Source organism: Etheostoma cragini, chromosome 3 (genome assembly GCF_013103735.1).
Source record: "Etheostoma cragini isolate CJK2018 chromosome 3, CSU_Ecrag_1.0, whole genome shotgun sequence".
Classification (NCBI taxonomy): domain Eukaryota; kingdom Metazoa; phylum Chordata; class Actinopteri; order Perciformes; family Percidae; genus Etheostoma; species Etheostoma cragini.
In genome coordinates, this window is record NC_048409.1 from 17,191,746 (window position 1) to 17,219,491 (window position 27,746).

Here is a 27,746-nt window from a genome sequence, read left to right on the forward strand (position 1 = left end):
AATACCTTTTTAACTTTTTCGATACACTTGTCTTCTTGGAATGATTTGAAGAAGTCATACATGTAGGTTTCTTTGAAACTAGACTAAAAATAGATGAAGAAAAAAATTAAATGAGACAGATATTAAAATTATGCATTTGATAAGAAGTGTCAGTATTTCCCATTAACTGTACAGTAGGAGTGAAAAAAAAAAAAAAAAAAAAAGAATCAACACAGGATAGTAGTATTGCAATATTGTCCGTGGCAATACTGTATCGATACACAGATGCCAAGTATCAATCTTTTATTATACATGTATGTGTTGGTCAGTTTGTCTGCTTGACAATCCCATTTTTCAGCAATAAAATTGAAATGAGATGAAAAAACAGAGAAATGTATCTTTTCAGATAAAACAGATACGGTGTATGCTGACTCACTGAAATAGCTTACTGGGACACTTGATGGAACTGAGCCAAGGTTATCAATTTCAGCTGTGCTTTTCCTACTACGACAAGTCAAAATGTCTGCTGTGAAAATGGTCCATTGTCTCAGCCCAGACTACGGTTTCAGCAGTCTCACAAATGCCTTTATTAATTTGTCATGATGAATGAATGATGCATCCTTCTACCTTAACTGGCTAAACAGAATTTCTCATCAATACTGTTAATCTTACCAGTTTTTTTGACAAACTACCCCAGCTACCCAGCGTCTGGATTGTTTTTGAGATAAGTGTGAGTGTGCGGGAAATCTCAGGATCCTAGAAATAAAGCAAAATGCACAATGACAACAATGTACTGTATAGCCCATATGTGAAATAGCAGTATATTTATTAAATGGTGCCAGGGCCATGCACTTACAGGATGGTGGGAACGGAGCTGGAAGGAGTGTGGAGTAAGAACAGCAACGGCAAAGAACCGCAGAAAAACAAAGCTGCTAACGGCCGAGTATTGAACATGTGGGTCAGCTGTAGACAGAAAGAACATGGTAACAACGGATTCTTGCTCATTCAACCAATAAGCAAGCCTTATATTGAATCAGAAAAAAATACTTTGGGATGACATTTAACTATCCAAAAAAGTGGCAAAAAGCTCAATTCTTTTCTGTTAAAGCTTACTTATGGCATAAATGAATCTAAACTATTCTTGTTTTCATTATTTTGGTAAACCAAGCTACTGATATTGAGGTACATAGTAAACGCTCAGTTTTAAATCAGTGTGAATTCCATTCTAACCACACTGTCCTTATTTAAATTCTATTTTAAAAGACAGGATGTCGAGGCCTATCCTGTAACCATGGACATACAATTTTATTTCTATGCCTAATAATGTAACTAATCCATGGGGTGAATACTGTGGATCTCCATGTGCTACCAAAGTAAATTAAATAATTCAGCACAGAGTGAAATCAAAACATCAGAAAAATGCATTGCAAAAAAAATCTATGGTAAATAAAGTAAATAAATTGTAAAATAATTTGGACCGGTGCCAAGGAATGCCAACACATGTAGTTCCTTTGGAGCATAAATCAGTGACCTGCTGAACCATCCTTATGTCTTCAATGGGTCGGGATGGGTTTTAGATGTCTGAGTGATCATTTCTTTGACCAAGTGGCAGCAAAAATACACCACAGGCTCTAGCATTTACCTGGGAAGCGTTTGCAGGCCAAGTGTCTCAGTGACCTGAAGACATCACACATAAGTGGGGGACAGCTGGAACTTGACTGGGTGATGGAAGAAAAGACTTTCTGGACATAACCCTGAAGGTTCTCCTGCAGAGTTTACAAAAACATTAGAACTGCTTTACATACTGTATATTTCATAAAAGAGAGGGAAACAAATATCTTGAAGATAAAGGCCACCAAAATGACTGCGGATAGGAATGATGTGCTGGAAAGCCAGTGGAAAATTTGTTTGACATATTTGTGTATACATTTACACTAAGCAAAGGTTAAAGGCATACAGATAAATATATTATAGGATATACCAGTCAAATTAAAATCAGAAGGAGTGTTCTGTTTGTCTGTGGACAGGTTTGTAAGAGACCAGTGCATTTACCTTGTTGACCTCCACGTTGTCTCCCTCCTTTAGTTTAACCGGGTCTATTTCACATGTTTTGTTGGATTCACAAATCTATGAAAAAGATAAAAGTTTAAAAAGGACAAAACAACAAACAATTAGAGTCAGGCCTAATGCTTTAACAAGTACTTAACTAAAATGAATAAGTAATTAAATAAAATAAGCATTTAATATGCTATTTAACAAACATCAAAATTAGTTCACAGATAAAAGACAAAATATGAAGTCCAAAAATAAAATATGGCACATTTTGCAGATGCAGGTAGACCAGAATCAAAAAGCCACAAATGAATCGCTGAAAAAAATCAGATTACATTAAATTCAATTTTACCATGTATGAACTCCAAGTCTACAAATGACATCTGCTTGATTTTAGTGGAAAGGCAGCTGGAGGAGAGTTTTCCATACTGAAACTACTAATTGTAATAATGTATGCCCATTCTGGCATCTATACTGAATGTGGGTGCGTGTGTGTCTCTGTTTCCTTTCTATTCATACCTCATCTATAACAGGCTTCAGGGTAACTGCCAGGTAATTCTTTCCCACAATCTTCATCATGTCATCAATGCAGCGTGTCGCCAGTGAGTTGCCGCGGAATATAGTGTTAGCCTCCCTGTATGGATGCAGAAATATTCAACCAACATCAACCAGACATTACAACCAAGTTAACTTTAAGGCTAAGAGAAGTAACAGTGTGGGCCATGACATTCATCTGTATGCATGTGTCTAAGAATCTACATGACACTGTATACATGTACTGCACTGTACTGTAGATTTGCATGTGTTAGTACTCACTGAGTGTTGTCCAGCTCTAGTGCTGCCACAGCAGAGACAAAAGGCACACAGCGATTGTGGTGGAGCAGCAATCGAACCATGGGCAGAACAGCCTCATATCGCTCTCTGCAGATGTCCCCCAAAATGTGTGCTGCGGACGCTGAGATGGGCTGAAGGAGGAAGAGGTAGGATGGTAGAAGGTGAATGGGTAAAAAAGGGAAATACATGGATTGATGGCATTGAGGGGAGAAAGATAAAAGGAAAAAAATGGAGAAACAAGTCAATTCCATGATTATATTTCAATACATTTTAGAAATTGAGGAGATTGGGCAACACATGGAAAGCTAGACAACCATGAAATATCTATGAAGAGCATTAGGTTCCTTAATAAGCCCCATAATGCATCCCTGTTCATTGGCCTGGATTATGAGATTACCTAAAACTAGAAATGTACAACTGTTTACATTCTTTGAAAAGGTTTTTCTTTATCCCACTGTAACGTGAGCTACTGTCTCACCTTCACATCTGGGGATTTAAGCAGCAGGTTGCAGAGTGGTGTGTAGTAGGCAGATGGCAGCACCGTGTCTTCTATGTAGGTCAGCTTCAAACGCAAGGATCCCAAATCATCAGACTTGGACTTGCTGCCATTCCCTTTGGGCTGGAGGAGATACCTGTTTGACCACAGGAAGACAGACACCATATTTCTGGGCTGTGAGGTTTGGAAAACTACATACTTTTCATTGTCATGATTAACCAACCTCCTAAAAAAACCTATGACATACAAAACATTAACCCTATTTTTATATATAGGCTATATAAAAAAAACTGGAAAAAAAGAAAGCTAAAAAAGGAAAAAACTTATCCGCACATGGGATTTAAACTCAAACTTTGACTTACTTAACCTTGCCTAAATACAGGACGGCTGTGCATACAACAAGCTTTTTTAAAATATTGAAACATACAGTAAGCCCCTCTACAATGTATTACAATGGCCAATGGACATGATAAATACACAAGATACTAATATATAAATGAAAGACTTCATGTAAACACTAGGGCTTATAATTAGTCTTGTTTACCAACTGGAATAATGCGGCCTTTGGAAATAAATTAGCATCACAAAGTTTCAGATCAAATCTTTAATCAAATCAAACATTTACTCAACAAGCATGAAAACTTCTTGTAAACTGATAAACAGAACACAAAACCAAACAGATTAGTACATGAACAGAGTATGTTTGCAAATACATGAATGTCTAATGTATATTTAGGGATACATTAATACACCTAGAAGATGTTTTGCTGTAGCTTATGCTGCTCTTGAGCGTCACAGAGATGAAAGCAGCTCAACCTCCTTTTTTTTTTTATCAGCCGTTTTACAATGAACACTTCTAGTGGACTGTATCACTTTAAAAAAAAAAATACATTTTTTAAACGGTTCACTTTGTTTAGGAGAATCATGCTCATACTTCTGCTGTATGCATGTCTCACAAGCATGCATGTCTCAAAAATCCAACAGGTGGAGCAAAACACAAAATAATAAAATGAAGAGTTGAATGGCAGTGCTTTAAAAGCTGCAGCTACATCTCTGTGCCTGTGTACAATGATTACAGACCAAGCAGCTTACAGACAAGCCTGCTGTACTGTATGTTCTCGGAATAAGTCAACAGATCACCTGTACCAATTTCATGAAGCTGAACAGTATTTATGTGTGCAACATGGACAACTTCCAGCATAAACATATGACATGAGGTACTGCCACCATGCAAAAAGCCACCCACACACTGAACTCAAAGCCCTCATGTCCTAACAGATTGCTATCTGGCATATTCCCATATCACCTACACTGACGCAAAGCTAGGAAACACCCACACAATGGAAAAGACTGCTGAACACTGAGAAATCTAGGAAGATTTTTTTCAAATCACCTTGTTATGGCATTGAAAACTTAAGTAAGAAAGAGATCAAGTTGACCTACTGAATGAGCAGGGTGGAGTTCCTGAACATAAAGACTCACAAGCAGAAACCCTACAAGTGTAAAGATCTGATCTAGGAGAAGGTGACCGGGCCATGACGTAAGAGTGACAGAGTCTGGCTTGGTTTGTTTCATCAGACATCGACAGAGACTTGACAAGAAAAGTCCTGGAATTATAACTATCTTTGATGTTTTCCCAATCCGATAAACTCTACAAAAGAGATAGGCCACTCCTGTTTGACTAAGACTTTTTTTTTTATAAAAACACCCCACAGAAAATCCGGTCTCTTAATGAACATGAGTCAGGAGTGGTGTATGTATGCTGCACAGGTCTTCTAGTCTTATCTTCCCTGGAAATCTAAAATAGGCCTATTCATTTTCAGCCATGGCAGTACATGAAAGCCTTTAGGGCAAAACAACAGGCCCATGTATGTGAAAACATTTGGCTGCATGTAGCTGCTGCACATTTAAAGAGTTGGGCAGATTTACCAAGGTGCTTGAATTAAACATTCCTCACTTTACTTGTATTTATACTGGGAGTAGGGTGGTCTACCCCAGAATCAGTTAGCAATTGTCTGGACTGCGTCATTTTCTGTGGTAAATTGTTTTTTACTGTCATTTATTTTTAAATTATTCAAATAGCATTATGTTTTAGTGATGTACAAGATAAAGCATAATTTGTATTTAAACCACATTAAAAAAAAAAAAATTATAATAAAAAAAAAGAAAAGAAAAGAAGAAAAGATAAGTTCAAGTTGAGTCAAATAAAAGTTGTTTATGGTCCGGGTGGAAAAGAATATAGGAAACAGAAATGGAGGTATCGGAAAATAAAAGTCAAATGGATATATTTTCTTTGACATCTAAATGAATTTTTTGGAGAGTATAATAATTTCCCAAAAAAAAAGACATTTCCTTACCAGGCTTTGTGGGTGCGGTCATTTTGTAGGACCTTGACAGGGACCCGCGTCTCCCCCAGAAACACATCCTGAGCCAGATTCTCGTTGTTCCACAAATCAACCCTGTAAATGTAGGAGGATGGGAAGTGAGAGACACATTTGATTTATGAATGTATGTCATTAAAATCGCACCAAACTACATGTACATTAACTAAGGCCATTTTTGTTGCGGCTTGTGTTCAGCACAAAGACATAACCACCCAATTCTAAAAAGGCAACAAAGGGACAGACATAAATGTCACTACAAGAGTGGTTCTTACCTGCTTGGTGCACAAAAGCTAATACAATACATGTGCAATGACACCACCTCAAATCCAACCTCAAAACCATGCATGAGTGTTTACCTTTGACTGTCTAGTCTTACCCAGTGAGCTATCAGTCCACTGTGACGGAAGCCCCACATATCCTTAACCAGAAACCAAGGCTCTCTATCAGTAGTCAGAACACACCAGATCTAAATTCACCTTTTTGTCCTAAAATTGTTAAGAAATCATTTTTCTTCTGTTAAGACTATAGAGAAGGAAGATAGAGGGTGTGGATGTGTGTATGGGGGGGGGATGCAGACTCAAAACATACTTGATCTCAAGTTTTTCGATGTCCTCCTCCTCCACTGAGAAATGAGACTTTTTTGAGTAGCTGCTGGACCGTGTGACCTGAGGGTGAACATGTCAAGGCTTATTTACAGGCTTACTTCACCAAATAGCATTGAAGGAAGCCAAATGGAGTTTACCTCAAAAAAGAACGTCTCTTCAAATTGAGGGTTGCTGGTTTTCTTCTTTACCTTTGTTTTCTTTTGATCAGACCTGGGGAGATACATGACAGAAAAGATACTCACATTTTAAAAACTTTCCCAACTATTGGGACTCTTATAATAGATACAAATACAAGTAATCATCAGCAAAACTACTTTTATGCTACATTTATGTGTGTTTACCATCACTTTCTATAATCTGTTTTTATTTCTTTGCATCAAGATTATAGCCATTTAAAAAATATTGAGGAACATTGTAAAATTTGGTCTCTGTATCTAGTGAGCTAAACAAAGTTGTTATGGCTTTCAGCAAGATTAGATCATTGCAAATCATTATACTGCTGCCTTAGCCTCAGTTTCCTTTAGCAGTACAGTGTGGTTCAGATGGATCAAAGATATCACACTGATGCTACCCTCCATTGGATCAGTCCACTTTAGAATTTATTTGACATAGCAAATTTGTTAGCAAAGCTGCAAGTTCTCACTGTGTCGGTCTACTGTTTGGGTGCTAAGCAGGTAATGTACAGTAGGTTTTTAAAGTTCGCTTGCAGAAAACAGCTGCCTGCTGCAGCTGAAAATGACACTATGACAATGATGACAGTGAACCAAACCAGTGAAGTTGTAACTCACTATACATGCAAAGCTAATAGGAGCTAGAGATTCTGGTGATAATTCACTGTAGATTACTCACTACGACCCCTTTCACCTTGTCAAATTTTTGACATTGTTACTGTTATTATAAACATATCAATTATAGCCTCTAACATTTAAGGCACCACATGGTCTGTCCCTGGTTACAGTACATTGCTGAGTGGGTCTGATTTTCCAGTTTAGTTTCTATTAAGTGCGTCATTCATAAAGTTACCTGGCAGGTCCGACGAGTGACACTGTGGCATAGGGGTCACAGTTCTGCCCACTGATCAGAGGCAGTCCCTGGCACTCAATTATCCTGGAAGAGGTCACAAAGAAATAGGGAGGGACATAATTAATATAATTAATGTGCAGGGACACAACATGAACAAGATTTCAGTGCTGTGTTAATTACATTATCATCTGTTGAAGTAATAGATTTTTTCATTTTTTTTTTTACATAGTTTAGAAACATAGTGGTGATCAATCTGTTACTCTAAACATTTAATCATTTCAAGCAATTATGAATTGACAGTCTTTAAAAGTGACCCAGACCTTGGGAGAGATAGTTTTCAGCACTGTCAACACCGTGTCTTCAGAGCATAAATAGTAAATAATTTCTTGTTGGTTCAACAGATGCCTAAGTGGAAATGGTATTGCTATTAACCCTCTACAGTCAGCATTATCACGGCACAGAGTAAAAAAAAGAGGTTTACTCAAACCCGGACACTCAAATGAATAAAAAAAAAACTTTACCATGAAGCTCACTGTATTACAGAGGGACACAACTATTTCAGAAACAATTCCAAACACAAACTTATTAGAAATTATAACTTTTAAAACAGATATAGAATGTTAAAATCAAGTTTTGTATGGATGTGTTGCTCTCAAGTATTCTACTAAAAGATGAAAGAAATATATTACATTGCATCTTTACTATCTCTCTCTTGTATACATAAACACAATTATGTTAGCTGTAAATACTACTTATACAGTATATTGACTATTTTTTGCCTAAATTAAAAATGTGTTAACTCATGTGTATAATACTAAATACTTTAAACACCACTAAAGCTGCTGATGCATGCTCTTACTTTATAAAGCTACTTGACTTAAAACATTTTACTTAAACTTAAAATATTATACAGAATAAGTGTGTATTTATACTTATTGGGTCATCCCCTGTTGATATAGCACTGATTTGTGTATCATAGTGTTGTAAGTTTTAACCGAAAAACCAAAACAAATTTGATCATGATCCAACATTTGACACAGAAGTTAAACACATTGATATGAAGTTGGTTGCAATTCAAAATTATTAAATTTTTCTGTAGTTCATCAGTTCTCAGAGTTGCTTTCTGTCATCATTTGTCAAGATTGCCATTTAAAAATAACACTGCTGACAAGTCCTCAAATCTCAAACAAACATCTTGTAAACAATATAAAACGCTCAATGTTTGATAAAGCGGCATTACATTTAAAAGAAGTGCTATGCCTTCATGTTTGTCTCCTGTCACACAGTGACCACGGCTTTTATCACAGGTGTTTCAGGTGACAACAAACAGACACTGCAGGCACCCTAAACAGGATGTGGCTGCTAAGCAGAAGTCACCAGAGAATAAGAATGAATTCTGCCCGTCACTAAGTGAGGGCCAGAGGGAAAAGACAAGCAGAGCAAATGTCAGGATGTTTGTGTATCACCTTCCAGGGTGTCATGACAATATTCCCGATAGTCCCCCTTTTATCTCTTAACTCAACACCATCTCACTGTGCTCGGACCTCTCTGGCGACTAATCACACTGACTGGATCACTAGAAGTGTGCATATGATAGGCTTGACACCTTGCTACCTTGTCTGGTCAGGCTGATGTAAGTAAAAAGCATCATCATCAATGCAGATATGATGCGAGCTGACAGTGAGCAGGTGACAGTTTAAGCAAACAATCTGAGAGACAGTGACGGCAGCAGAAAACCACAGCGGTTGCAGTGTGAGAAGCGCAGCCTTCCTGCTCAGATGCCATCACTTCCTCCTCATTACCCTGCTCTCCAAGTATGAATGGGGGATGCAAAACAACATACGTAAACAGCATGTGGTCTGACACACACACACACACATAATTGTATGTGCATGTGAGTGCTTACATGCTCAACCTAATCCTTCAATGAATGCTTTCTTTTTGAGTAGACCATCCAGCCATGTCATTAATTGGTAACAGTGACAACTTTTAGATGCCAATTGTACAGCTGGGAAGTAAAGTTAAACCTAAAAAAAACCACTGAAAGCTAAGATTAAATGAAATAATATGATTTTATCAATTACCTTTTTGATAACTACTTTAACACATTTCTTTCTCATATGCCCTCTAAACTAGTGAGAAGAGAGTTTCCAATTTGGCCACAGTATCAGGCAGGGCCCACATTTTGGATGTTTTAAACTTATGCTTATAACAAAGAAATGTATACAACTGGAAATCATTTGACTGGCTCTAGTCTCTGCATCTCAGAAAAGAAGAGGAAGCGTTTTTGCGTCAGTGAACTAAAGTAGTTGTTTTTGCCTGTGAACCAAAGCCACAATATACATACTAACATACATTTATTTTTTAAATAATGTAGACAAAGACTCCCCGGCCTTTCAGTCTGTTCAGGACAGTAATATGCCCATCAAACCACACAACTAAAAGAAAATAGTTTAAGAAACATAGAAACCTAATAATGGCTGTCCTGCAGGATTTGTTATTTATTCTTTTGGTTCCTGATCTCACACACACACACACACACACACACACACACACACGCACACACACACACACACACGCGTGCACACGCACACACGCACACACACACGCACACACACACACGCACGCGCACACGCACGCGCACACGCACACGCACCTCTCACACCTCATTTGGTTCAATCCTCAGCTTTTAAACACTTCATTGATTTCAAATTCCCTGCAAACCAGTATAAGACAACCTATTGGATCAGTCCTCACTTGAGTGACAAGAGAATTGAGGTACTCACCGGACTAATAAGTGTTGACCTACTGAGCCGATCTCTGGGATCACTTCATTCAGTCGCATTTCCAAGTGAACCTTACCCTGTTGAACATGAGGAGAGTGACCAGTGAGTGGTTATAAATTACTCAAAACATGACATCTTAGTCTTACACAAGGGCACAAGTTGTACAAAAAGTTTCAAGTTGAATCCCAAGTTAATATGTGGGCTGTCTATTGAGGTTAAAATGTGGGCTGTAGTATGTGCTTGTGAGAAAATGAACACATCAAACTCCTTCACCTAGTCACTAAATGCTAATCCTCTATCCATTTTACTAAATATATAAATATGTTCGTAGCCTTTTGTTTGAAAGAAGATGTCCATTAATCTCATTGTATTTTAATTTTCTAGGCCCAGTCCTTGACATATGGCCCAGCTCAACCTCATGTTTCATGTTGTTTTAGGTTAATGGAGGTACCATGTGTGACAAGAGCCACAGCAGCTGTGAATTTTGTCATCACTCATAAAAGATCTTTACAGGGTCGGATGTGGTGAAGGCTGCCGGTCTCGCCTTCGGAAGTGTCAGAAAGAGAGAAAAATTGAGCGAGAGTTAACGAGTGAGAGAGGAAGAGAGAGAGAGAGAGAGAGAGAGAGCTAAACAAAACGCCCACACACTTGTACTCTGTCTCTGCAATTCAGCACTTGGCTGAGATGGCTAGTAGTTCTTTCTGATGCAAGATAGGCCTTAAGCCAATTCAATTCATTACTACTTTGCAAGGACGCAAATGAGCCAATATCATCATCAAATTAACACTAATTCTACAACTACCTATCCTCTCTTTTAATGAGTAATAAAAATGCTAAAAAAGAAAAAGTGTATAGTTTGTGCTGCCATTCAACTTAACTTGAACAGGTACACTGGAAACAGAAGCTAACACTGCTCAAAAGGGGTACATACACAGCCCCTGTTCGACTACAGACCAAGCCAGAGAGGTAATACAACAACACCTCCATCACTCACTGATGTAACTTTGCAGTTGAAAGGGTCTACTTATGAGTGAATCAGTGTAGCAGCACCTACCCAGAATAGGCTGGCGTGGGCTAATGGCAGCTAGAGTCAATACGTTAGCTACAGCAGCACAAAAGTGGTAGTGTGCTGCAGTTTCACCCAAACAACCAGAACACAAATTGTATTTGATCAAAGAAATGTACAGTTGAAAATACAACAACCCACACCACATGCACATGCCTATATATAATATAAGTTCCAACTGCACCCTGAAAAAAGATCAATAAAAACGCTGAAAGGCAACAAAAAAGGTTACCACATAAGGCTGATATTGGACCAAAAACACGTCATAAGTCCAGACAATGGCATCATAATTATTAGTGAGTGTTACAGCAGCAAGCTAACTACTGTAGCCAGCAACTCTTAAAAAAAATAAATGAATAAAATAAAATTAAAAAAACATACGTGTCTATCAAATACTCATAGAAAACTAATGGCCTTAGTCGTCAACTTTGCAACCCTCAGAGTATTGATTTCATCAGAATATTTCCTCTTTGGGCAGGTTGACATATCGGTTGTATAAAACAATGACAACCTGGATTTAGGCAGTATGCAAAGTCTAAGTAAACATCTTGTTTGCAGTCACAGCAACAGACCAGTTATATTTGCATGATGAAAAAATGTTTATCTAGACTTTTTGAAACACAACATGACAGTACAGTTTTATTGCTTTTGGTCAAATTCAAATCTGGCAGGTGGCAAAAATAATTCATTCATCACAATGACAGTGGTCTACCTATCTATTTACAGGAGGTGGCATTTCAGATTTTCAAACTGTTAAAACACAACAGCTTGGACCGAGACAATTGAATCTCTTTTGCCATAAAAATTATCTTATCTGTATACAAATTTTATGTCATTCTACATGTAAGTAAATGTCCTGCTTGTTGTGTTGGGGTACAGCAAGTTGTGAAACATCCTCTGAGCCCGAAGTGAGTGGTGCAGTCTCATTATCACTAACTTAGGTGGTAACTTTCAAGCATGTGTAACTCAAAGTCAAACCCAAAGTGTTTTACATTAAATTCAAGATTATGAATTGAGACACATTTTTTAAATAATATTTGTGAATCATTTAATCATCACCTGGACTTCTGAGTTTGGATCTACCGGATGAAGGCTACACCAGTGCTCCTTCCCACTGTATTTACACAGGTCATCCTTCCGGATTGACACCTTGCCTGTTAAGACACAAAACACACATCAAACTTCCAATTCTTCCGCTCAGATGTGAAATTATTACCGTGTAGGTGTTTTACTTAATGCAACTTACCAACAGGTAGGTCCCTTTGAAAAACACTCTTGGCATAAACATAGAAGGATAAACACTGAAACGGTCGTGGGATCTCAAAGTAGAAGTCCTCTCCATAGAAAGGGCTGTGAATGAAGGCAGAGGGTTAAGTTAACAAACAAGGTTGTATCTTTTGGGGAGAAAAGCAGTGTGTAAGAATGTGTAAGGGAGAATGTGTGTAGTAGGTGGTGTATTGTGTGATAAACTGTGACCAGATAAGTGGTTATAGCCTGATTCGAGCTGTGACACATAGGTGTAGGCTTAATTAATGATTTGTTTGGCTTAATGTTTGATTCTTGACTTCAGTCCAAAAGTTGAAAATGCAATCTATTTCAGCTATTACCAATTCAAATAAACCTAAATAAAGTTATTTTAGGCTTAAATGAGAAAAGGCATCAACGCTATGAGCAACAATCGGTTTTTGAAATTGACTGGACAGATTACTTACAGTATATGCTGATGGCATTCAATACATAACATAATGCAAGTGATGCAATCAGTTTTAAATTGGTTTGAGTATTGTATGCTGCAAAAAGTCACTTCATGTATTTTACATTTGTACTTTCATCAGCTATATCTTTGCCATCCACCTGACCTAATGCTATGCTGTGAAATCATGTGATCACTAAATCAATTGTACTGCAGTTGGTTTATAACAATCATGTGGTTAAGGTAGAAGGTTGTGTTTATGGTCCTAGATTATGTTGGAAAAAATAGACAATTACTGAATAAACTTCTTGTTGTGCTCCAGCCCAAATGTAACAATATTATCATATTTATGCATGATTTTCATAAACACAGCATTTGATAATTTCCTGGGAAATTGTCCGGGTTGTGAGGAATGTGTTTGCTATGTTGTGGCTTTAAATCTGTCACTTTTGCCGTCCATTCTCTCCAAAAACTTTTCAATTTACTTAATATGCAGTCTGACAGTTTACAACCCCTGTAACCCTTACATGTAAAGACTCTTTTATGTTGTGTAGCTCTACCCTCACCAAATTAAATGGGAAAATAAAATCTGTGAAGTGGAAGCTGGCTAATAAAATATCTTGAAGGTGACAATATTAGTTGGAAAGTAAAATCTAAAAAAAGGCTGAGTCTGGTATTTGAAGGGCTATTTGGGGAACATTTAGGCAGATAATATCGCTAAAAGCCCCTGTTGAAAATAATCTACTGAGAAAAGCTTCTATTCTACTGGCAAAAGGTTATTAGTAATAATATAAAAACATCCATCCATCTGCTATCCCTAGTAATACTGTACAGGGCAAATAGAAGACTTTCAGTGGAATCATTTTGTTAATCTATATAATATTGGGCTATAGCAAATTCCTGATTTAAAAAAGGAAATTGTATTTTAAAATGAAGATTATTAGTTTTTGAGACTTTTGTTTTACACATGTGAAGAGTTTTGTTAAATGTAATTCGTAGTAGAACACTATATTAATCAATGATTATTTTACAAGGGATTTAGCATATATTTGTCATGTCGGGATATACATCAATATCAAAAATATATCCTCATCAATACTGTGTTCAGCAATATATCCGGTCATATTGGGAGCCTGGGTACAACCTGGACAGCTTGCTAGTCCACTCTAGGGCTTACACACATAGAAAGACACTTTTACACTCACAACACATCTACGGGCAAATTTAACTTGCATGACTTTAGAATGTGGGAGAAAAACTGGGCACCAGGAAGGAACAAATGGAGATACGTGAAGACAATGCAAACTACAATCATTAAAACAGCATGTGCTATAATACCGTATTTCCTAGTTTAGCGGCAAAGTGGTTACGGTAGATCTCGCCAGTTCAGCACGGGGCCTACTGCCCTGTTGGAGCTGGCACAAACACAGAGGGCCCAAGCATCTGTGTCACTCAGTTCTGCCAACATGGCTGCCTCACAATTAAGACCGCCAAATAGAGAGCTTGATCTGACACAGCCGATAGTAGGTTAAGCAGTACCTAGATGTACGTGTTGCCAGCAGATGGACTGCCTCTCCTAAACAGACTGAACAGAAAGACAGTTGTACTGGATTAACTGTTCATATGTTCACGTGAAACTGCAATTTTTCCTTCATCATCTAAGTCATTTGAGGCCAGTTAAGCTGACAAAGTTCGGAGGTCTATTCAGTTGAAATAAGAAATTGACAAAAATTAAATGTAAATGTAGCAGCAAAAAAAAGGCAGCTGGCAACTTGCTTGATGTATAAGTCTGCCAGTTAACAAAAAAATAAATATAAACAAACATTACTTTGCCTGTAAAAAATGAATAGTTTATGGGTCATGTGACATAATACATTATACTTCCACTATCTCAGTCTTTAAAAATTGAATCAGGACTAGGAAATTAGCTTTCTAAACAAGAATATCTGTGTAAATATTCCCTGCTCGAATGGAAAGGAATGTGGTCCTGTTACTCTTCAATACCTGTACTCGTGCCTCCCTCTACAATGTATGCATCTTTGATGGTGAAACATCTTGCCTGACACTTCCGCACTGGGTTTTGCCAACACATCCAGTGTACACCCACACATCCTTCTCAACATCACATGGAATTATGCACTTGTGCCCTCCCTATTCTGCACACACTCACACCTACTATACTACCTTTCTTTCTGTTGTCACCCTAGCTTCTAAATAATGTGAGACTTGCTAGGTATAACGACTTGACCACAATTGCTTCAACATGCCTGTTGTATCCAAGGATTAGCTGCAACAACACCTTGCATAGCCTTTAAACTATTAGAAACAGGAGCCCATGCAACAGGCATGAGCCAAGCACCATCAAATAAAAAACAGTGGGCCAAATTTGAGTGATTATTAAGATGTGCTGAACAGAGGCTAAGGTAGTTGAGAGTGACACAGAGAGAAAGACAGGGGAGCGCGTGGGAGGACACACTTCCTCAGAGACTGTAAAATCCTTTTGAACAGCACCGAAATCAGGAGAGAAAAACAAAGCTGTTGTGAAATACCTAGAAAAGGCAGGCCCATGTTTACAGTGAGATGTGCAATGATGTAGATAGAAACCTAAAATGTTTGTCGTGCCCATCTCCCACACCTCTCTCTCAATTGCTTGTGAACATGTAGCTATTGGTAAAATAGCTCATTTCAGTCTGAATCATTTACTGTTTCCCAGCTAAAAAGCACACATGCAGCTCTCGGTCACTTATTGACAATTTGTAAGATGTTATCAAATCACAGAAGTCATAGACTTTAGTACAACCGTGTCCATGTGAGAGATTATCTCAACAAGATATATATGTCTTTACACTTTTCTTTGACTTCAAGTTAACTTAAAAACAAACTGAAAGTTGTACAAACAATAACAGTGATATAATCAACAATCCATATGAGCATAACTTAATCAACGTCATTCCTGAAATGGTTTGTTGCACATTATCTTGGTATTCATGGCACTTGAACAAACATTGCCTAGCAAAAAAGGAAAATCCAGTGTTTAGATGCATTTCCTCTCTTTTTGCATCATTCTAGATAAATATTACTAGAGCTAAAACATGATTATTTCTATTTATTCATCTAAGTAAATCAGCAAAGCAGTGTCCCAAGAGATGAACAGTGAAAAACTAAAAAGCTTTCAATATATGATAGACAACATTTAAAGAATGGCAGCGAACCCCCCCATTTGTCAAGCTGTGAAGGTTTAATATATCTATTGATTGACTGATTGTAAGCTATAAATATAACAACTTAGAAAAAGTTCACAAATGAACTGAGGAAATGGCACATTCAGTATAAGACACTGAACCTGAAACTTTGCCCGCATGTAAACAGAAGCGTGTTTTGATGTTTGTATAGCCAACATAACTTGCTATTGATGAGATGAGCAATGACTAAACATGACTAAACCCTGAAAGACAGAGATACTTTATTTAAAATCGACGGAAATTAAGGCTCTGACACTGAAACGCTGCAATAATTTCTCCTCTTGGGTCAATTTAAGTTTTCAAATTGTCCGGTAAAAAAATCATTAAGTACTTTGATACTTCTCATAATATTCTAATAGAATATTCTACTACAACGCTTTTTGCACTTTACACTACACGTTCTAAGACCTTTACAGTATTTTGTATTAGTCAGGGAGATTTTATATTTTATTGCTTTTTTCACTGCTCTTCATTTGTCAGATAAAGTAGTATTTTGTTTGCCCAATACTACCATTCTATAAATTTTAAGAAAGATATTGATGCGCTCTTCAATAAAACTTTATTATTTTAACATGTAAAAACTAGAAGACAGCAAGTCTATTCTCAAAATCAGAGCAAATAATAAATAGGCTAGATATGCTTAATTTAAATTAAAATATGGGCTTTTCTTACTGCTTGGACATCCACCACCGGGAAAAAGGACTTCTGCACAAATCTTAATCATTCTGAAAGTTTAGTGACAATTTATTTGACTTTAGTGTATATGTTGTAAATTGGTATGATATGTAATAAAAATGTAATGTAACACTGAAAGTTGACAGTTTACTGTAACATTAACATAATCAAATTCATAAAAAACGTATGTACATTCATCGGAAATAAGATGCAGGGGTAACCTTACTTACCAGACACTTTTGTCATACACCTTGGTGCGGAACACCTCCTCTTGATCCAGACTTATGGTGCAAAAGGTGCAGAGATCCCTTTGTCGATTTGGACCTGAGACTGGACCAAGGTTCTTAGCTTCACCTGCAGCACCAAAAGAAGAACATGTGTGTTACTATCTTGACTGGCATAAAAACAACAGCAGTATTTCTCAAGGTAAAACTAAATATATGTACACCATCGTTGGCACATCAACAACACAGCCTTTGGACAACCAGCACCCATATTATCCAATAGCATTTCGCCATTTCTATAGCTCCTTCCAGTCTACAGTTATGCACACAGTATTCTTACAGGTATGCTTAACCAAAGAAGTGAACAAAATGACACTTTAACAGGTGTACTATACTTTAATGTGTTTTGACTATTCTTTATATAAAAAAAAAAGAGAGATCTTGAAAAAAAGATTTAATTTGCTAATTCATTGCAATGCACAAGTGGCAGTCCTAAAGTCTGACCATCCTGAAAAGCTAAAGATTCACAATTCCTAAATAAAATAAATTCAAATCAAAAAATGGGGGACAACTTACAAAACGTAAGTGTTAAGTTTACTGAAGCTGACTCCGTAAAGCTAATCTTAATAAGCACATGCAATTGCAATCATACACAGTACACTTATAAAATATGCTTTTACATTCAACATCCTCATGTGCTTGGGGACACTGGCTCTTGCCTGTTGTTAGGACAAGTGGCAGAGCAGATGTAGTTAAAGTAGACTTGAGGCTCATATGTGGTTCAAAACATGAAACATGGACTTCCTCAGCATAACCAATGACAGCGTTACAGCGCTGATTCACAAATGACAAATGCCTTTGAAACAAACACCACAAGCACACACTTCCACAACATCGCAGGCCAACCCAGATTACATGCCATGGGGCTTTGTGCAACACTTGCATTAAAAAAAAACAGAAAATCAAAGCCAGATAAATGAAGCCTGAATCATTAGAACAGCTAAATGGCAGTCACTCAAACACAAAACTATCAATACCTTCACAATGAATCAGATTTAGACTGGTGGATTAGAGGGACAGTTGTCTAAATTAGTCCTCTAGCTTTGGATATCTACCTTAAGCCCAGGTGGAGACCTAATTAAGAAAATCCACCAGTGAGATCAGCTTTGTAACAGGCTATTAATAATGGTGTATGGCTAAGCTCAGGAACGGCCGGTGAAAAAAGCCAAGTTGTCACTAAGCTTGGACCAGGATAACCTGGTGGGAGTAGAGCACACAAGCACAAAGATACAAAGATACAGCATACTTGGCCAAATAACTCTACTGCCATCTACAAACGTCTCTTCAACATTTCCACTATAAAAAAAGCACCTTGAGAAGACCACAACCGAAAGATCAGAAAGTATGCCTAAACCATACCCGTTTTAGCTGAAGACTGCTGATTCAATTGGCCTATTCCTGATTTTATTCTGGCAAATATCAAAGTGTGCAGGCCATCTAAAACTGCTATACAACATATCTTTACAGAATGCCAGCTCTATTGATGTAAGCTAAAGGAAAAAGGACAAAGTGTGAACGAGGAAGAATGGAGTTTCGTAAGACTGCAAAGTGAGTTACATGCCACTGTAGTTCCTCTATTTTGTTCTGCTTACTGTTTTCTCATTAATTCATAGTAGTGAAACTGACATTTGTCTTCCTATTGTGTGTGCCTATGCATACAAGCCATACTGGTGTTGAGACAGATTTATAGCTAGTCATGATATGATAATAATAATGTTTAATAATGTTTATAACATTTAAAATATATATATATATATATATATATATATATATATATATATATATATATATATATATATATATATATATATATATATATATATATATATATATATATATATATATATATATAAAAAATGTCTGCTTTAGTGCCAGCTCATTTTAAACTGATTTCTTCTTAAGATTGACCACACTGAACTTCACTTTCACCATTTAGATGAAGCAATGCCACTGGGGCAAATTTAATAGTTAATGGGGAGTAGTGAGTGTAGACTAATGGATTTGTGTTAAAACTGAAAATAATCAAATCGGATGAAGCATATCTGAATAACATGAAAAACATGAATAAAAGTACATCATGGGAACCAGTACAGCTTGTGCAATTTGAATCTTAACATGTTGGTAGTGACTGAATCTTTTGAAGAGCAGCCATACACATATTGAAGGTGAGTAATTTGTCAAAAAAACATTTAAACATTCAAACAGCTTCACAGCCTCCTGACAAGTACACCTCTGGACCAGCCAAGCCTGCGAGTGAGGATGAGGAAACTGGCTGGTATTTCACTTAAAGAGCCTACGTTTCTAATTTGGACTCTTATCACATGCATGACTTGTGTATTACTATACTATACTATTGCTGTAGGCAATTTACTCATTCCCACGGTTGATTAATTCATTCAGACACGTCAGTGTCAAATGATGAGGCATTATAACTGCATTTAAATGTTTGCTTGATTAATGCCTCCACATGCAGGCCAGAGAGCATGAAGAGTCAGAGACCTGCCGTGTTTTGGGACATTGGCTACTTGAACTCAACTCGTCAGGTTGGTCACTCTGTCACCCATCAATCAACATACCACTGTAATTAAATGTACAATGTATCGTAGATATTCGGCTTACGTTAGGTGTCAAAACTCGAGTAACGTTAGCTAACGTTAAACTCTAGCTAAAGAGAAACGTTAACGTTAAGTGACCATTTTTTTGCTGCTCGAGACCTTATCGACATGCGTTACGTTTGAACTGTAGCTATGTTTTCGCTGAAATTATTGTCGTTATCTATACATTATTTAAATAACGTTAAGTTACCCAACTGTCAGATGCCTGCAAAGATAATGTTAACGTTATAGAAGAATATGTTAGTGACTGAAGGACTGATACGGTTGATAGTAGCTAGCCTACGTTACTTTGCCACCAACGGTAGCTTACAGGGCAACTCAAGTCCATACAAAACGCCCGAATTTTGAAAACGTTAAAATTTCAAATACGCTTAAAACACGAAGTATGCTGGAGCAGCATAACTGACGGCCGAGGAGCCCTGTTGGATGAATGAAATCGTTCACAACAAGGCACTAGCTGCTGATAGCATGCTATGCTAACTTGACGTTAAGCAGCAGCCAGCAGACGGACCAGACGAACTGGCTGCCTCTGCCTCCACACTGTCGACTGTTGGTGGCACACCGCGCCCCTCCGGCTTCCCCTCTCTCCGCTCGCTTGTTTTACCAACCCCTCTTCCCCTGTGAGAGACGGAAAACATCGGCTCGCCAGTCACACTTACATATTTTACCCCGCAGGCTCTGTAAAATCCGAATCCCCGCGTCGTCCTCTTCCGCCATGGTAAGAGCTGACTGTTATCGCTTCTCCGGTGCATTCAACGCTGGTTTATCATATCCGTTTATGAATGCAGGCAGAGTGGAGGAAAGCCAGCCCCACTGCCGCGTCACGTCAGGTCCCGTACACACTGGTGCCTTAAAACGTGCGGCAAAGCGTCCTCATATGTGAGTCGAGCGTCTTGCTTTGGCTTGTACTTAAATCTGGAAATGATAGAAGCTTTTAAGGGGATTTAAGGTCTCTCTGTAGTGCTCATTATGCAACGGCAAAGCTCATAAAAGAACTGATACTTGTGAAGCTAGTTAGCTTAGTTAGCTAATCTTACAGTGTTTTAGTTAAACCATGTCTGTATGTGTCAGACAGATGTAAATTTGTTACCGGATGTGAATGAATTAACGTTACCACTGCTCCAAAACTAATTTCTGAGGCACACAGTATAAGTAGCATTACTGTTGATAACATTATTTTCACTGTGAACAAGATTGCAAAAAGAAACCTCACACAGCACTGAAACAAAGAATCAAAAGCAATGTACAAACGTGATATTTAAATGGAAAGCGACCCAGTTCATATGTCTGCAAACATCACAGCTAGCTAGTCTAATATTTGTCTCGCACTCTTGAAAAAGTTAACAAGTTAAAAAAAGCCAACTTTTGATTTCAACCAAAGAGTGGCACATTTAGGTACCCATCAAACTATACTAAAAACACAGCATGCTACTAATTTTGCTTTTGGTTGTTTATTTAACAGTGGCACTGGCCAGTCATAAAGGAGTTCATGGATTCATAAAGATCATTTATTTATCTCAATCTGTATTAAAATCCCATTCCAATATGCTTTGGATGAAAACATGACAGACATTCTGTGTTTGCCTCTCTTTCCAGGTGATTGATTGAAAACACAGGTCTGATCCTCACTGCAGACAGTAGCAGGGAGCCTGAAAGGGCAGTCAGGTATGCATTACAACTTCTATAATGAATTTCTATGTATTATCTTAACATGTAGCTTGCACTAGTTCACAACACATTGATTATATAGTAATCTATCTTTTAAACTGCACATTATGTCACAAAATTCCCAGCTGTTTACATTAAAGTTTTGTGACATCATGTCTTCATCAGATATATGAGTTATATTCAATATAGTTATTTCGTTATATCCCTATAAAGCAAATCTTAGTATTTTAATGAGTATGAATATTTTTCTGAACTGTTTTACAACACCAAATATATAAAGAACTAATCATCATCAAATAAAGTCTATGTTGGATTTGTATGTCATATTTTAATGAATTACAATATATCTATTGTACAATATATTGAGCATGTGCTCTTTTCAGCTGTAAATTGAAGTGGTTGCAAGCATATGTTCCTCACTACACTACTACAAAATGAATCTTTTACATTAGAGTAATCTGTATTATTCTCAAAGTTATATTCACCAGAAGTAATGTAAAATTCTGCTCACATTTAATCTGGAACAGTAACATTGCATGAATTGTTGCCATCAGTGTTTTCAAAACATAATCATCCGTTATTAAATAAATGAAAAATTGTGCCTTCATGGCATAATCCGTGTATTAAGGAGTACCTTACATCACAAGCCCAGTCTTAGAAAGAATCAAGGAATTTAGAAACATCTGGAAATTATGTCATGAGGCCTGACTCTAAATACAGCTGCAGTTTGTGTGGAAGAACGAGGGAATGAACTTCTCAGATGGGTTGCAGGTCCCTGAAGGACCATGGGGAGCAGATATCCACCATCTGGGTTTATAATTAGGAAATTGTTTGATGTGGAACAGGTTTTGTACTAATATGACTGTTTAAATCCACCTATTTAAAATGTTCCGTATCATACTTTAACTGCATGACGTTTAGGGTTTCTGTAACTATCCTTTACGATCAGTTTCCGAGCATCAGTAAGTACGCTTATCAGTCATGGGTCACTGCATACTGTGAATTGATAGGCAACTAAGGCAAGCATTTACTGTATCTTTAACTAGGCTAAAGGAAGACAGGATGTAACTGTTTAGAATATCAACAACTTTTATTTAAATTGTTTTACATGTTTTATACATATTTAACACACAAAAGTAATAACTTTATTAACAATGGTTCCATGTGTAATTAGAAATTAGAATTATATTAATGGTGCTCAGTATTTAATTATCAAAGTATTTAACCAACAGATTAGCATAGTCTAACTATAAAGTGCAACTCACCATGACCAGTAATGTGGCAGTTGTAAAATGTATATTGTTTTCACAGACATATTTTAAAAAAGGTAACTTGTAACCACACTAGGCAGCTTTTCAGTTCTCCAACACATCCTACCCCTGTTCTGAAATTGCTTACAATCATATCACCAAGACTGCCATATATGCATAGACAATGGAAAAAGTACAGTCTGTTTCAGAAGGTCCTATATTATCCAAAAATTATCTTCTACAAAGGTGAAAAAACACTCGTTGAGTTTAGGAGGGAAGAAATTACAGTCTACACTTATGTTGGATCCTCATGTGTAGTGTTGTCCAATCAAAACATTTTATTGAGCTCAGATGGAAACACTATTACATTTTCTAACCATAAGCTTGAAGTCAAGTTTCCATCACTTTCTCTTTTGCCTATTGTTTAAAAAAATGGCTCCTCTTTGCACATCCATTTCTCTGGTTTGTGTATAGAAATGGGGGTGCCTTTAGTTTCGGAGTCATTTCTTCTAAAAGGTTTACAGGACTTCTCAAGATCAATGTGACTGGTTGTTTTTTGCCCTGTCAAAACACCCTTGTTGCTATTGCTGTCTCTGTCAGAGGCTTGGTTTTTTGAGATGAGATGCATAGAATGCTGTGCATTAATCCTTTTTTTCACCATTTTATGTTTCACATTTGAGGGTGTCAGGGAAAACACTGGGTCAATGCAGGGTGATAATGGACTTTTAATGTTGGAAAATGACATGTCTTGGTAGGTAGACATAAACTCCGTTGTATCCTCAATTTTAGGTTTGATTTTATCAATGGAAAGATGTCCTTCCACCCTTTCACTTTTTATGTCAGTGTCCCCTTGGTTGTTGCTGTCTTCTGTTTTGATTGTATCTGGTTTATTGTCTTCACTTAGGTATGCTGAGTATTTAGAACACGGCGTGAAGTTGTCAGAATTATAACCCTCCTCATTTGTCTCCTGGTGTTTTTTCTCATGGCTTCTCTTGGTGGCAAGGTAGAGAAAACGCTGGGGACAGAAGGAGCAGCGATACTTCTTTTCTGGGTTGGGGCTCCGGGGTGTGTTATCAAAGCAGGAGCCATTTTCCATACAGCTGTTGCAGATGTAATCCCCACCGGCTGGTGCCTCGCCGGGGGGACCTTGTTTACCACAGGTCCGACAGAAACACGGGTGGGAACCAATAACATGAGCTCTCAGACCGGTCTCTGTGATAAAAGAGCTGTCACAGATGTCACAGTTGTAGGTGGCCCTTGGGCTGGAGTTCCTGCTGAGACTACGTTTCACCTCTCCACTACCACCTGACATGCTCTCTGTCAGCCAACTACTTTTATCAAGGTGGGCCTCACTTGCAGCAGGTTTGTCTGCAGATGATTCAGGATAGCTGTGAAACAAAGCCTTTCTGTGCTTGAATCTCAACTTATTTTTCTTTTTAGCTTTGTAAGAGTAGTAGGGGCGCCAAAGCATATCCCCTGTGTCACAGTCGTTGGGATCATCGTATGTCTCTGGCTCTGTGGCAGAAGTGACTTCTGTTCTCAGGCGGAGCCTGGGGTTATCTGAGCTTTCTCGTGTTGGTGGACACTGGCTTGGACTCTCCTCTTCACTTAGTTCTCTCATTCTCCTTTTCTTTCTGGGGAAGAGCTTAGATCCTTTGATACGGCGGCGGATTATGGCTTCATTGCCTATTTTGACTGTTATCTGACATAGCGGCATTGCAGCACCATCCACAGATGGACCTGGGCATGCAGGTTTGGCGATATAGGTTTCTGTCGTTGCTCCCACCTTTTTATCTCGCACCAGATTCTCAGTGCTTGATTGAAGTATATCCTTTGTCATATCCTCAACTCTTTTCGCAGAAGCCGATAGCTCACCTAATTTTTTAACAGTGTTCAAAGAGTTTAAGAATGGCACATTATGACTATGGTGCTCTGAGTTACTTACTGGAGGATCATCATTACCCACGGCAGGAGAGTTGGGTTGCAGAGAGAAGGTACTGTCATAGTCAATTAAGGGTGGATCTCTATTCTCAGCCTCTTTTCTTGTGCCTCTCTGAATTTCCAAATCACTGTTCAGACTTTGGTCAACATCTTGGTCACATGGCTTGCCAAAACTGATGCGAGGCATGACTGGTGCCACCATCGTTGTTGTTGCCATGAATGTGAGAGGGAATGAAACAGTATCAGGATGGCTGATCAGACTGTTTTCTTCAAATGGAGGGATAAGAGAGTTGCTGTCTGGTGGGGCTTCATCCCCTCTTTCAACACTCTCAGAATATGTATGACTGTACGTCTTGTATTGTCTCTTTCTAAACTTCATAGGCAGAAGCCTGTAGAGTTTAATTGGATAAACACTGGCTTTTAGACCACCGTTGGCGGATTTCTTCCTAACAACTAAACTAGGATCAATGCCGTGAAAAGACTTCTGATGGTTCTTTAAAATATAATAGGTCATGAATGTCTCCAGGCAGAAAATGCACTGATAGCGGCGTTCACCTGTGTGCCAGATTTCGTGCTTCGTACGGTACTCTGCCAATGCAAACACTTTATTACAATAATGACAGGGGTATGCCCTCTGCCAGGAATGTACATTCTCGTGCCGCTTCAGACTGGATAGTGTGACATAGACCCGTTTACACACACTGCAGTTGTATCTCCTCTGACTGCTACCTAGCCTCACTGCCTTCTCATTTTGTGGAGGCTCTGATTGGTCCAGTTGAAGGGGCTCTGGGGTGTAAGGGGTGGAGAGGTCAGCAGAAGGACACTGGGTCACAATGCTCTCCGTGTTTGGCATGTCATCTGAATGGAGTTCCATCTCCTTGGTTGTTATGTCAACAGCATCTAGTTTAGGTGGGCTTTTTATAGCCTTAGGGCAGACCTGCTCATGGTTGCGCAGCCGTTTGAGGTGTATGAACTTTCTGTGACAAAACTTGCAAAACAAATGACTGACAAAACGATTTTTATGTACCTCTGAGTGAACGGTGAGAAGAGCTTTATTTGTGAATATCTCCGGACAGTGGCTGCATCCATAGATTGAAATGCTGTCCTCAGGTGCAGGGGTTGGTGGACCTAACTCCTTTTGAACAGCGTCAGTGGCTATAGGTAGGCCTGGGCTTATACTTTTTTCTGTTTCTGCCTCTGAAAAAAGCAGAGGGGGTGTCTTGACTGCAACAGGTGCTGTAGAAACACCATCAGCTAAAGTGGAGGTTATTGTATTTGGTTTATCTGTTTGTGGTTCAGCTGGAGTTGGAAGTATACTTCGACACAATGTGCTTGTCAGCCTGTGGCGCTTTTTAAGTGGGCCTGCGTTCCTGTAAATAAGTTGCTTTGGCTGAATTGTTGCTGGCTTACAGACCTTCATGTTGTCCCACTGACTGCTGTCTTTTCCTTCAGTAGATTGGCTCACTGCATATGAGTGCTCCGAGAGGGCTTGGGTTGTCTCGTTGTTCCCGTTGAGGCAGGAGGTTGTGGGGCAACTTGATGGGAGCTGTCCCGTGTCTGGTGACTGCCTCTCCCCATTGGTTTCAACCAGTGGGGTGAAAAGATTGTTCCCAGGACACTCTTCAGTGATAGAGAAGGCATTGGTGATGCGTGGCCCTCTGTCAATGTCCTTAGGCCTGGAAGCGTCCTTGGTTTTTTTAATCACTAGGGCTGTGCTTGAGTTTGTCAATTTAACACATTCGTCCAGCTTCTCTTGTTCCGCAAGCTTTTCTAAAAAAGGAATTCCAAGTCTTTTTCCAGCTGCCACCAGCCCCGCTGTGTCCTCTGCACCAGGTGATATCACCTTTGAGCAGTAGATAAAGTTGAGGATACTGGCGAACACCTCAGACTTCAGGTCCATCAGCTCTAGCACTTGGCTAGAGTTCCATGTCTCAGGAGTTGTCAGAGCATTCCTGAAGTACCCGCTGCAGGCTGCCAGGATGTTCTTGTGAGCTTGAAACTTAACATCCTCCACCACAATGGTAACATCACAGAAGAGGCCGTGTGAGCGCTGCTCATTGAGCTTGCTAAGCACAGTCTGAGGATGAGCACTATCCATTAGGTGTTGAGTGCACGGGGACGCCACAGTCATCTAAAAGAAGAACATAGAAGAAGAAATAATTACATCAGATTATTACAAATTGGTAAATCTGACTGTTTTGATATTGTTAAAAAAAAGATGTGTGTACATTTTGTATTTGTAATATTTTAGCCATTCTAGTGTTTTAACACTAGATGGCAGTAAGTTCCTCACAGATGAGCTCCAGTGCCAACGGTCTGGTCAACAGTTCTGGTGACTCAATCCCTTGTTATCGCCATCCCGTTTGTTTACGGGGAAAAAAATACGTTTTAAACTTAATGAGTGGGTTAGGGTCACATACTGAGTTTGAAACAGACTGTAAGATCAGCAAAACATTACATTGTAAATTGCGGATGTTTTTCTTGTAATAATTCAGGATTGTGCTAATACAATCTGTCTACATCTGTCTCTTCTGTTTTGTTATTTGTTTTTTTTCTTGTGTACTACATATCTTTAATCTCTTCTGAAGGCTTATGAGACATTTGTAAAAAGCCGGTATTATTGTAGGGAATCCCTATTTGATGGAATACTGCAATACATTTGTTTTTGATATTTCAGTAACAGCGAGCTATAAACCATTTGTTACAGCTAAGATGTGGAGCAATGACTGTTTTTAGTAGTGGGTTTAATGCTGCAGTGGAACTGCTTACCGGCCAGTGAGTTGCACTAGAAAATACCCAGGTGGGAATGTGTCATGCGTCTACTTAGAAATACTGCTGTCATACATTATTAGTCAAGGACATGACCAAATATGAGTCAAAATGTTGCCGGTAATCTGAAATAGTACTGTGAAGATTACGATTTTAAAACCTTGGCTATAAGGATTGAATATATGATGTTCCTAATTACATCCTATGCGCAACTTCTTTTTGACTTCCAAATTATTTCCTTTCTGTTCCATTGCTGACTTGGTTTTTTCATACATGGGATATTCTTGTCATCAAGTCCCAGAACACTGTAATGAGAATATGAGAGAAGAATCTCTTTTAAAAATAACAGCAACATTCAAAATTAAAGGGGAGTCTTGGCCTGCA

At 38.3% G+C, this 27,746-nt stretch overlaps 3 protein-coding genes across 7 annotated transcripts in view; 1 reads left to right on the forward strand and 2 right to left on the reverse strand.

Moving 5' to 3' along the window:
• rasa2 (RAS p21 protein activator 2) overlaps positions 1–20,671 on the reverse strand; it is a 30,331-nt gene extending 9,660 nt beyond the window's left edge. Inside the window, exons 1-17 of the mRNA XM_034867793.1 lie at positions 20,394–20,671; positions 17,066–17,189; positions 12,472–12,575; positions 12,285–12,379; positions 10,160–10,236; positions 7,374–7,457; positions 6,488–6,560; positions 6,334–6,410; positions 5,719–5,820; positions 3,344–3,497; positions 2,848–2,996; positions 2,551–2,665; positions 2,032–2,106; positions 1,622–1,745; positions 836–942; positions 652–735; positions 6–83 (exon numbers count right to left, since the gene is read on the reverse strand). Of these exons, the coding sequence (XP_034723684.1) occupies positions 6–83; positions 652–735; positions 836–942; positions 1,622–1,745; positions 2,032–2,106; positions 2,551–2,665; positions 2,848–2,996; positions 3,344–3,497; positions 5,719–5,820; positions 6,334–6,410; positions 6,488–6,560; positions 7,374–7,457; positions 10,160–10,236; positions 12,285–12,379; positions 12,472–12,575; positions 17,066–17,189; positions 20,394–20,451 (1,680 nt within the window). The 5' untranslated portion in view covers positions 20,452–20,671. The remainder of the gene's footprint in view (positions 1–5; positions 84–651; positions 736–835; positions 943–1,621; positions 1,746–2,031; positions 2,107–2,550; positions 2,666–2,847; positions 2,997–3,343; positions 3,498–5,718; positions 5,821–6,333; positions 6,411–6,487; positions 6,561–7,373; positions 7,458–10,159; positions 10,237–12,284; positions 12,380–12,471; positions 12,576–17,065; positions 17,190–20,393) is intronic.
• zbtb38 (zinc finger and BTB domain containing 38) overlaps positions 1–27,746 on the reverse strand; it is a 34,700-nt gene that overhangs the window by 1,188 nt on the left and 5,766 nt on the right. For 2 of the 5 annotated variants that reach the window (XM_034867790.1, XM_034867792.1), the window contains exon 3: positions 22,480–26,724. In XM_034867790.1, the coding sequence (XP_034723681.1) occupies positions 23,077–26,724 (3,648 nt within the window). In that variant the 3' untranslated portion in view covers positions 22,480–23,076. Of the gene's footprint in view, positions 1–3,613; positions 3,621–6,017; positions 6,021–22,479; positions 26,725–27,746 lie in introns of those variants that run through there. The other 3 variants (XM_034867789.1, XM_034867791.1, XR_004656113.1) reach the window with 2 other exon arrangements.
• Positions 21,380–27,746, forward strand: part of trip12 (thyroid hormone receptor interactor 12) — a 44,759-nt gene continuing 38,392 nt past the window's right edge. The window contains exon 1 of the mRNA XM_034867779.1: positions 21,380–21,399. The gene's annotated coding sequence lies outside the window, so the exon portion shown is untranslated. The remainder of the gene's footprint in view (positions 21,400–27,746) is intronic.